Source organism: Mirounga angustirostris, unplaced genomic scaffold, assembly GCF_029215605.1.
Source record: "Mirounga angustirostris isolate CCGP_5_RB_7025 unplaced genomic scaffold, mMirAng1.0.hap1 SCAF_7, whole genome shotgun sequence".
In the NCBI taxonomy this organism is placed as follows: Eukaryota; Metazoa; Chordata; class Mammalia; order Carnivora; family Phocidae; genus Mirounga; species Mirounga angustirostris.
In genome coordinates, this window is record NW_026991715.1 from 74,475,739 (window position 1) to 74,487,764 (window position 12,026).

A 12,026-nucleotide genomic window follows, 5' to 3' on the forward strand; every position below is an offset into this window, starting at 1 on the left:
ATGAAATTTAGAGATTTAAAATCCAACCCAATTAATTAAAACCCTCTAAGCATTCTTAAAACCACTCCTTTCAGTATGCTTGGGAATTATGGATCATCCCCAAAATAATAAAATTTGTAGTATTTACAATCTGACCTTTCAAGTATAATTTAGTTACCCAAGTATTAGCACTGTTTTCTGAATAATTTATTTTTGAAGTACAAGTAACTTCAATATGTTACAATATCCCCTAAGAACTTGGATTTCTTGGCAATCTCAGCAAATTAAATGGTGGAAAAAGAACAATGTGTGTTAAAAATGAGACATAAAGTAACTGTTTATATTCTTCTCTGAATGAGGTAAAGTTCTTATAAGTAAATAACTTCACTGTGTTGGAAATAGGAACTCAGAGTTCTTTCTTTGGGATCAGAATATCAAGCTATTTCACTATTAAACCAAATTTATGGCTCTAGTGATAATGAGGCTATTCAGGGGGTAGGAAGAGAGGAAGGGAGTTGTAAAGAAAGTTGCAACTTCTTAGATTATTAAACCCAGTTTCCTTAATGTTGTCAATGGTGAGAGAATCACAACTTGGAAGGGGAAACAGGGCTTCCCAGACTGTGCCAGTCTCAGCCATTTCACATCCTAGACCAAGCATGGTCACCTGCCCATTCCTTCTCTAGTACTCCAGAGCATACTCAAGAAAAATCTCCAACATTGAAAAAGACTTTATACTAAAACTAGGGGAATTCCAAAGGGAGAAGCAACTAGACAATGAGTCTAAGATACAGATTTATAAAATCTGGTTTGTAGTCTGGAGCTTTTAAGCCTCATCCTATCCTACTTAGTGGACCACCATTGGGATGCCATCTTACCACTAGGTATCCAGATATATACACTTCAGTATCAGCCCTCCCCAAAGTCTAAACCCAAGACTAATGCCATTGGTTCATATGTACTTGATATTTTGGGAACATGCTATGCGGTTTCACACTTTTTGTCCTAACGGACACTGCTTCCTCTGCTCCTATCCACTTACCCTATCCCTTTTTTCACTTTGAAAATTCATATTCATCCTCTGAAACCCAATTTAAGCATCCTTCCTCCATAAAGCCTTCTCTGACCATCTTAGGTAGAGCCATTCATTCCTCCAAGTTGGATTTACCTCTTACCATATTCCAAAACAATTACTTGTTTACAATTCTGTCTCCATTAGATTAAGCTAATTGACTGAAAGCATCCTGTCTTATCTCTGTATTCCCTCTCCCCAGTCCCAGCCAATAGGAAAGTATTTAGTAAATGTCTGATGCCTGGTTGTATGGATGAATGTTTAAAAGTGGCTCTAATATCTCTCCTTTGGAATGAAATATATAGACTTTGTGATTACTATGTTACTCAGAGAGCTTTTTTGTTTACTTCCAGGTTTTGGCTATGTTCCTCATGTTTGATATGGCCAAAACTCTGATATCTGGATGAGGAAATTATTACTGTACCATGTAACTTTACAACATATTCTATTCCAACTGTGGTCTAGATGACTAAATATACTTTTCCATTAAGAGCTATGTACTTTTAAGTAAACTAGGTTACAAAATGTTACTTTTTCCTGATCAGATGTCTTTTCAGAATTCTCTACCTATTTCCTCTTCCACTCCCCATATTTTATCTGTCTCAAATGCTTTTGGGAACAGAGGTTATACAAAACATATGCACATATGCTTTGTTTAAACTGATATCACTATTTTCTTTCCACATTAAAACATACACCCATACCTTATTTATCTTTCCATTATTATAATTTATGTTGGTTTTTTTTCCACTAATTTAATTGCCATAGATTTTAGTTAAAATATATCTAGGTATTTTCCTGATTTTTATATTAAGCAAATCTTAAGTAAATGTAGCAAACTACATACATTGCAACTGTGGCTACGAGAGAGCTCCACAGTTCCAATCTAACAACACGGTGATTATCTTTAAAATTATCTATCTCATTTCTTTGTCCACCATCTTTCTGCTTTCCATAGACCCACCCACTGAGTAAGATTTGAAATTTGTTCTTCTGAGGCAAAATTAACTTCTTCCTAAGCTTCAGGCACTGATCTCAAAGTCAAGCATTAAATAATGGATATGATATTAAAAATACAATATACTTTTTGTAATCCTTTTCAAAGTCATGAAATCACATTACCTGATTAGACTGTGATAATCTTAGGATGGTAGGGAATTCATCTTTAAACTCATCTATAAGGTCCATGATGACTTTCTGGATCCCCTCGACTGAGACAAAAAGAAGTTAGGGGGGAAAAAAACTTAACGAAAAACATCACCTAACCACAATTCAAAAGAACATGGGACACTGGGTCCACTTTGTAAGTCCCTGGGAAAGCAAGTGAACCCTAGGGGACTTTATTCCCCATTGTTTCCCACACCCATATCCCCTTTACAACGAGATTGCATATACTTCTTCCAGAAAAGTTCTTCAACACCTGCCCACATATCCACCCAACAGGTTTGATTGGCATGACAAATTCTTGCTTGGGTTCCTAGTGCTTGGCAAGTTTGCACGCCAGGACAACACTTGTCCTACTCTGCCATTAGTGAGGGATGAGGGCACCCTTCCACTCAGGAAAGCAGGCAAGGACAGAACCTACAGCTCGTTGCCAGAATTCTTTGTTACTGCACAATGGGCCTCTGAGAGCTTGTTACAGAATCTTCTGAAACCACTCTGGCAGTGAGAAGGGGAAGAATGTGTTTGAAGGCATAAAGGGAGGAGAAAGGAGAATGAAAAATAAACCATACTAAGGAGTTCTGCATTATTTGGAATTTGGACCCAACTTCTACAGTGATACCTCAACTAATGGATCATCTGAGAACAAAGCTCCCTTTGAAGAGAGTTGGCATATGCTTTAAAAGAAATGCTTCACACATGATGCCAAGAGGAAAAGAAACACCAGAAGTTAGTTCAGAAAGACTTCTGAACAGATTGTTTTTCCTTCACTCAAATAAAGATCACTAGGTCAAAAACAAGCAAAATTATAAAATCTATGGTTTCTCTTCTTTAAAATTCCTCTTCCTCCTCCTTCTTCTTCTACTTCTTCCTCATCTTTTTCCCTCCTAGTACTCTCCCACTCCATTATTTTCCATTTATCAAATCTAGGAAGAATTTCATATCATGTGGATTTGATTGAATACCTAGTTAATATTTTAGTGTGGATGAATTTGGAGTTGATTTTAATTTGAAGCCTTTACAATGAATTGTAGCTAGACCATTGTCTTTGTCAAGCATAAGCTGTGGGTGCTAGAGGTTTGTTCATTGGAGCCATCTAGGAAATAGAAAAATGTGAAGCCTGCCGCCAGATCCCTGCCTTCAATTTGTCTTTAGTCCTAATCTGTCTGAGAACACTCTTCACCACACCACAAATACTTCTCTTAACCTTAGAATAACATGCTTTCCTCCACCATGACCCTAATGCTTAAGATAATTACACCCTTAATATGTGGAAGTTGCAATCCTTTGCCAGAAAGAAAATCTTATTAGACAATGATGAACACACAAACTGCAAGTCTGTAAGAAATGTAACCCTTTATTTGTCCTATTATGATATGTCCTATCAGAATTTACCCCAGAGGAACAGTTGGCTGTCCCTTCTCTCTTCTGTCTTCTTCCCTGTTTTCCAATCTCATTGATCTCCTAAGTTCTTTTCATCCATCTGCCCACCTCCTGATGTCTGTCCTAGCTCCCAATTGGTTTCATCCAGTTTTTTTTTTCTCTTCTTATTAGTTCTCACCCTCCTAAGCATCTTATGAAATTAACAAATCTGTAAGAAAAAACGGGGTCCTCATGCTAATATTGTCCACACTTAAAGCATTACCAGACTCTGTGTCATACTAACAAAGTTCTTTTTGTCTTTGCTTTCTTAATGACTCTCCTTGGGAGAGGAATGATGAAAAAAAGACAGGGGGTAATGAGATTTTAAAAAATCCTACCCCGCCACACTTATTTTATATTTGTGACCATATCTGATCATATTATGGGTTTTACTTAATTTTAATTATGGCTATATCCTTATGTATCTTATGTTATTTCAGGTAATAAAGTTAGACAAAATAAATAATGTTAATGGTTATCTTCTTTAACTATGATGTTTTCTTTACAGCTCATGATACAGTGCTCCACACTTATAAAAATTAATTAGGAAACAGTTACAAATACCTTCAAATTTTATAACAGCCCTGCAAATTTATTTGTATTTAAAAGGCTTTAATACAGAAAAAAAGAATCTCTTATTTGCACAAAGCTTGGAAGAAAATGAACATTTTACACTGTAAGTGAAGGCAGTATAAGCTTAATTAGAAAATAAAGAGTTTTGGGATTCAGTCAGAACCCAGTTTGAATTCCAACTCTATCACCTACCTACCTACCAGGCTGTGTAACCTTGGGCAAATTATGTTTTCTTAACCTAACTTTCACATTTCAAAATGTGACAGAACTTATTTAATGGACCAGATATGTTCAATAGATGGCAGTCATTGTTAAATACACAGCAGCTACTTTGTTTTTTAAAGATTTTATTTATTTATTTGAGACAGAGTGAGAGCAAGAGTGAGAGAAAGAGAGAGAAAGCATGAGTGGGGCCCGTTCGGGGGCCTGGGGAGGGGGGCAAAGGGTGAGGGAGAAGCAGGCTCTCCACTGAGCAGGGAGCTGGATGCAGGGCTCCATCTCAGGCCCCTGAGATCATGACCTGAGCTAAAGGCAGATGCTTAACCGACTGAGCCACCCAGGCGTCCCTACAACAGCTACTTTGTTTTGGAAAGTTTGCAAAATTTGGGTGAAAAGTCAATACTGAGTTTGCCCTGTTCACATGGGTTTCAGCCTGTTTTGATTTTGCACACAACTGGCTGGAACCCTGATAACCATCCTAACTAGATCCTTCCCTTAAACCTACTTCGAACTCAACTGATACAGACCTATACTTCTGATTTCAAGTATTATCTGTCAAGTCTCAAGAACAAATTCTTTCAGAATCATCCTTGGCCCAGTCAAGGATTTGGACTGGAACCCACCTCCTTTGGGTGCCAACTCACAAGTGGATTAGTTCTGTTCGTCCCAGTGCTATGTTCCTCCAGCTCACAGCATGCTCTGAGACTCTGTAAATCTCAGTTAAAGGTAAATGTTTAATAATGTCAAAATAATTTTTTAAGATTTATTTATTTATTTGAGATAGAGAGCACATGTGAGCAGGGGGAGAGGAGAGAGAGAATCTACAAGTAGACTCCCCACTAAGCGTGACTCAGGGCAAGATCCCAGGACCCTGAGAAACGAAGAATTTCGACTGAGCCACCCAGGCACCCCTCAAAGTAATTTTAAAAATCATTATCTGGAGGAAGTGTACGGACACTTACTAAGGTCAAATACATACTAGTTAACTGTTGTTAAAGGATAAACTGAGGGACATTAAGAATTTTAAGAATTTATTTGAACAAAAATTTATTCTCATCAGGCATCACCAAACCAGAAGTGATTAGAAGTACTTCACAGACTGCCCCTAGGGGCAAGGCTTTTATACAGAAGACATGGAAGCAAAGAAGCAAATTATTTGACTAGGTATAGTTCAAGGGCTTGCATTCTTTAGGAAAGCCTAGTTGGCTGTTTGTTATTGGTCATCCTTAGGTTTTGACTGCATAATCCTGAGACATTTACAGGCTTAGGTTTTGGTTTGCTTGTGTCGGCTGCTAAGGCATGGGAGCCACCTCAGTCTAATGGCCTCTTTGCTTAATTAATTTAATTAATTTAACACTGTGCTATGAGCTAGGTTACACCACTCATCTCTTAATTCTTGTAATAACTCTCAGAGGTAGGAATGTTTTGAAAGCAATCTGAAAATATCAAACAAAGCAATACATTAATATTACCCATACCAATATATTGGGAATATATCCCTATTTAAAAAATCCTTAATAATACTTTGTATAAAGATAGTTAATGCAAGGCCGTTCAGGATGGCATAAATTGTAAGTAATTCAAATTCAGGTTTCCTCTGCTATCAGAAAGAGCTTTTCTATTCCTAGGAAACATTTTGTAAGCCAAAACGGAGTAAAGCGAAGAAGCAATTATCATTAATATATACAGAAAGTTATTTTGACTGTTTCCAGACCAAAAAGTAACCTCTTTCAGGCTTTTCTGATACCTTAGGACACATCTTGCTAAGGGATATACAAAATAAATTGAGGTAAAGCACAGATGCTCACAGACACGGTTCAAAGCTATCACAGCTTCATACTGAGTGTAGTTCCGGGGAGGGAGCTTGGCAGGGCCACTCTTGCTGTTCGGGTGCCCACACCCTCTATAACGGCTTGCTGCAACACACACACACTGAATGCTATTTTCATTTTTTCATAAAAGTGAAAATCCTCTTTGGATTTCTTTTGGATAGTGAAAACAGGTACCACCACCAGGTCTTTCATAAAAGCCCAGTGGTATAACACAAACTTTGAAAAGTAGGGGAACCTGTACCTAACATTCCTGAAATGATTGTTACCCCAAAACTATAGAAAACCTTCTGCTCATTATATTTGTAAAATGTGGACTCCTTAAAAATCTAACTATGCACATAAACTGAACAAAATGTGTAGAAAACAATATAGTTCATGACAACCCAAAGTTTATATGTACACAAACAAGGCTTAGAAAGGAAAATACTAATAAAAATCAGTGTTAATTGGGTTCTTTATTCCTAAAAAGTTGTGTGTCATGGCAGACAAGGCACACAAATTTTTAAAAATACTACAGAAAAACTGTTTCCATATGATTATTCACTTATGTCTAATGATTAAATGCCAAGTTTATGTCATGAAGTATGATTGAAAGTATGATAGTATATCACTTTGCTCAGAGACTAGAGAAAAGTTTTATATAAATCAGTCTAGTGTGTAGGAGAGGTCTCCACTTCTACTGTCAAAGGCTCAGACAGGTCCTGATGTTGGACAACAGATGCAGCAGACTGATAAAAGCCCATATATATATGTGTATTATATATGTATATACACACATACACACACAAGACTGCAGGATCCTTCTGGAAGAGAACCCAGATTCAATTACATTGGCCAGCTCTGACAAAGCCAATCAAGTAACAATGCCTTAATTATCTTGGGGGAAAAGTGATTCTGAGCATAGGGTGGTGTATGTCACTCAGATCTATCCCTGATCTCACATCCAATAGGGATTCAGAGTAGATGGAATGAAAAGAGAGACCTTAAACACTCTTACTAAGCTTTCTTAAGACAGTGGACACAAATTAGCTATACAGTTGGGGTACCCCCTCCCACAAAAAGCAAAAAGGGAAAGGAGGCATTTTTAGGACTTTGCCAAAGATCTTTGGCTCTTTGTGTCATTGCATTAGCAGTGGTACTCATCGTGAGGATGCAGTGTCCAGAACAGAGCCAAAACTGAAGCAGTGCCCAAGGGAGACATAATGATATCCATAGAAGTAGTCACAAGTGCCAAGCAGATGCTACCTGCAAGGGAGCTGACCAGATTTGTTCTTAATAATTAGACACTTTTCAGGAATTCCCAAAAATACTTGGAGGGAAAGGAGCAGATTCAAACCTTTGGAGAGATCTGAAGTTTTGCAGGTGGGGCAAAGCCAGTGAAGTATAGGTTACTATCATTCTTGTGATCCCTTTTGAATGCATAAGTTGACCAAGCATGGGAAATCCTGGGTCACAAGAGAAAATGTCTAGACCTTCTCATTATAGTAAGAATTTGAGGCAGCTTGTGTGTAAACAGGATGTTTCTAACTTTAATCATTTGAAATACAGTAGGGGAACTTATTCTTTAAAAGTAATACTAGATAGGGATGCCTGGGTGGCTCAGTCGTTAAGCATCTGCCTTCGGCTCAGGTCATGATCCCAGGGTCCTGGACTCGAGTCCCACATCGGGCTCCCTGCTCAGCGGGGAGCCTGCTTCTCCCTCTGCCTGCCACTCTCTCTCAAATAAATAAATAAAATCTTAAATTAAAAAAAGGATGCATTATCTATAAAAAAAAAGTAACACTAGATAAAATTCTTCTGTAGGGTAAATAATCATCTTCTTAATACCAAAAGTAAATACCTGCTATATATCTTGCAAATACGATTTTTCAAAAATGTTTCAAAACAGGTATATTTATATCATTTTGTTTCTTAAAAATTATTTAATAATTATATTCTAAAATTCCAGTTGTGTACCATTAATATTGAGTAGCCTCGGAAAGCCCAGTGGAAGTACTCAAATAGTTATAATAAAGTGGCAGGCCATATAGGAGACAGAATTTGCAACGTTAGCATTGCTACACAATTGTGGGAATTGCTGAGGTTGGTTAGATGGTAGGAAGCTGAGAAGGTCAGACTTATTTGTTGTCTTTTTTCCCCCATCACAATATAAGCTCCATAAGTTCAGGGTCTTTGGTTAGCTCAAGGCTATATTCCCAAAACCAGGACAGTGCTTTTATGTATTTTTTAATTTTACAATATTACAATGAATATTTCCTGAATGCATATAATCAAATCTATTATACATGTCTCAGGTAGGATGAAAAATTTTACCATTAATAAATTCATCATAGAGTCAATCAACTGACATGTAAATACAGGACACATAAGACACATTACACACACACACACACACACACACAATGTTTATCACACATTATGGGAAGAACACTCTTCCCCACATACAAAGCACTACATTTTTATTTATTTTACCCATCATAGTGAATACTAGCTCATGTGATATATCCTAATTAACTGAAATAATCAATTCAATATGAGCTCAATCATTAAGAACTAGAAAACAGACATGATAAGAACATTTGTCTTTGATTTCCCTTTCTGCTTTCTTTTTGGTAAATAATGCTGGGTAAATTAACTGCAGTCTATTATACTGTATATCTGAGAATAGAAGACAAAAGTGTAGCATAATAATGGGTGTAGTACTGATAAATATCTGAGTAGAGTAAATGAAATCATGTAATGCAATAGAGATCAAAAGAATATACATGGGAAAACTTTCAAAATATTTATTTTTAAAAATGAAGGGGCAGGGGCACCTGGGTGGCTCAGTTGTTAAGCGTCTGCCTTCGGCTCAGGTCATGATCCCGGGGTCCTGGGATCGAGCCCCGCATCAGGCTCCCTGCTCAGCGGGAAGCCTGCTTCTCCCTCTCCCACTCCCCCTGCTTGTGTTCCCTCTCTCGCTGTATCTCTCACTGTCAAATAAATAAAAAATCTTAAAAAAAAAAAAAAATGAAGGGGCACATGCACCCCAATGTTTATAGCAGCAATGTCCACAAGAGCCAAACTATGGAAAGAGCCAAGATGTCCATCAACAGATGAATGGATAAAGAAGATGTGGTATATATATACAATGGAATATTATGCAGCCATCAAAAAGCTGAAATCTTAAATAGAGGGTATTATGCTAAGCGAAATAAGTCAATCAGAGAAAGACATGTATCATATGATCTCATTGATATGAGGAATTCTTAATCTCAGGAAACAAACTGAGGGTTGCTAGAGTGGTGAGGGGTAGGAGGGATGGGGTGGCTGGGTGATAGACATTGCAGAGAGGGTATGTGCTATGGTGAGCGCTATGAATTGTGTAAGACTGATGAATCACAGACCTGTACCTCTGAAACAAATAATACAATATGTTAAAAAAAAAAAAAGAAGAAGAAGAAGATAGTAGGAAGGGAAAAATGAAAGGGGGGAAATTGGAGGGGGAGAGGAATCATGAGAGACTGTGGACTCTGAGAAACAAACTGAGGGTTCTAGAGGGGAGGGGAGTGAGGGGATGGGTTAGCCTTGGTGATGCGTATTAAAGAGGGCACGTATTGAATGGAGCACTGGGTGTTATACGCAAACAATGAATCACGGAACACTACATCAAAAAAAATAAATTAAAAAAAATGACAAAGTGTTAGAAATTTAAAAAACTAGAAAACTATATTGAAAGACACACACAAAGACCCATCAGTGTAAGAATTTGGAACATTAAGATTTTTTTCTCTGCCAGAAGAAGATCTGAAAACTCTCTAGGGAGAAAAAAAGCATATATAAGGGATTGGCTAGCAGAATGTCATTGAACGTCTCAATAGTACAGGAAAATAAAACTTAAAAATGGAACAAAAACCTTAAAAAAAATCCCTAAAAAAAAAAAAAAAGGAAAAAACAGCTGTATATCAAATTTTTGTACAACACGTAGAAACGATTTATTTCCAGTGACTTTAGAACACAGTCCAGAACACTGCAAGGACAAGAAGAACTAAAAGGACATTTTAAATTTCATTCAGTCATTTTCTTGTAGTATTATTATTGGTTTTGTTATTTGAAATTATTTTCCTTATAGTGCAGGATAAACACATTTTTGAGTTAATAACATTAAGAATCAAGAATTTCAGTATAGGGGTGCTGGGTGGCTCAGATGGTTAAGCATCTGCATTCGGCTCTGGTCATGATCTCCAGGTCCTGGGATGGAGCCCTACAGTCTGGGCTTCCAGCTCAGTGGGGAGTCTGCTTCTCCTTCTGCCTCTCCCTCTGCTTGTGCTCTCTCTGTCTCTCTCTGTCTCAAATGAATAAATAAAATAAAATAAAGAATTTCAGTATAAGAGAAAAAAAAGACCTCATCAGAAAATCAAAGAACAAAGTAAAACACTATAATGGTAAACAGAATTGAAAATGATTTTTAAAAATGCATTTTTTCTAGGTGTACAGACTGGAATGGCTGGAAACATTGCCAATCCAGTAGAAAAGAACACTCCTAGTACCTAGAATCTAGGCTTTAATATCATTCCTCACTACAATGAACTAGGACTCCTTGAAGAAACAGCTGATATCAGGTCTGGGGCAGGAGAAGTACAAGGCGAACCAGGGAGATATTAAGCTAAAGGAAGGAAGTTCTTGAAGATTAATGTGATCCTATTCAAAGAAAACAGAATCCAGCTTAAAGGGACTCCTACTGGTCTCATGGAATGATCGGCCATTATCATACTAATCTAGTGGTCAATACAGCATCATTATTTATGGGATGAACAGATATTATGTGTCTCCTAATATATGCAAATTTAAGTATATATCTTCTATGACATACTGTAGTCAAAATGTTCCAACTTTAACTTTAAATCTATCTTCTAGTTTCTCAGAAATACAGGCAACCCACAACCTAAATCAGTGCTTCTTGAACGGCAGTGAAAATCCAATACCTTTATAAATTAAAAGTAAATTACCTTAAAAAATAAAATTTATATTCAAGACAGATTTTTTATTTTTAAATATTCATATAGTCAAATAAAACTATCCTTCTTTATAAAACTTATGGTTTTCCTGTTAATGAAGTTTTTCCAGGCCCTACCTTAGACATACAGTCTCCCAAGTTTTCTTCAGTTTTTTTTTTTTTTTTTAAGATTTTATTTATTTATTTGACAGAGACAGAGATAGCAAGAGCAGGGAAGCAGGCCTCCCCCCAAGGAGGGAGCCCGATGTGGGACTCGAGCCCAGGACCCTGGGATCATGACCTGAGCCGAAGGCAGACACTTAACGAACGACTGAGCCGCCCAGGCGCCCCTTTTTTTTTTTTTTTTAAAGATTTTATTTATTTGACAGTGAGAGATACAGTGAGAGAGGGAACATAAGCAGGGGGAGTGGGAGAGGAAGAAGCAGGCTTCCCACGGACCAGGGAGCCCAATGTGGGGCTCAATCCCAGGACGCCGGGATCATGACCTGAGCCAAAGGCAGACGCTTAATGACTGAGCCACCCAGGCGCCCCCCAAGCTTTCTTTCTTTAAAAATTAATTAAAAAATTTTTTTAATCCATCTATGCTTCATTTTTAATAGTTTGTTGTTTCCTTCCATTTGAATATTCAATTGTTTAAGTACTACTGATTAAATAAACTATTGTTCTCATTGATATGAAATACACTACCACACACAGATATACTGGGAACTATTTCTGGACTTTCTATTCTGGTCCACTGATCTATTTATATGTCATTATAACACTAATTTGACGA

At 37.2% G+C, this 12,026-nt stretch overlaps 1 protein-coding gene across 11 annotated transcripts in view; it reads right to left on the bottom strand.

The window, feature by feature from the left end:
• SPATA9 (spermatogenesis associated 9) overlaps positions 1–12,026 on the bottom strand; it is a 76,483-nt gene that overhangs the window by 21,625 nt on the left and 42,832 nt on the right. For 5 of the 11 annotated variants that reach the window (XR_010413161.1, XR_010413158.1, XR_010413160.1 and 2 more), the window contains one exon: positions 8,149–10,579. The exons of 3 other annotated variants lie outside the window; for them this stretch is intronic. Coding sequence is in view for 3 of the 8 variants with exons in the window: in XM_045898940.3 (XP_045754896.1) it covers positions 2,171–2,259; positions 2,444–2,504 (150 nt within the window). In the remaining 5 variants the exon portion in view is untranslated. Of the gene's footprint in view, positions 1–2,170; positions 2,260–2,443; positions 2,979–8,148; positions 10,580–12,026 lie in introns of those variants that run through there. 3 more of the 11 variants (XM_064596406.1, XM_064596407.1, XM_045898940.3) reach the window with 2 other exon arrangements.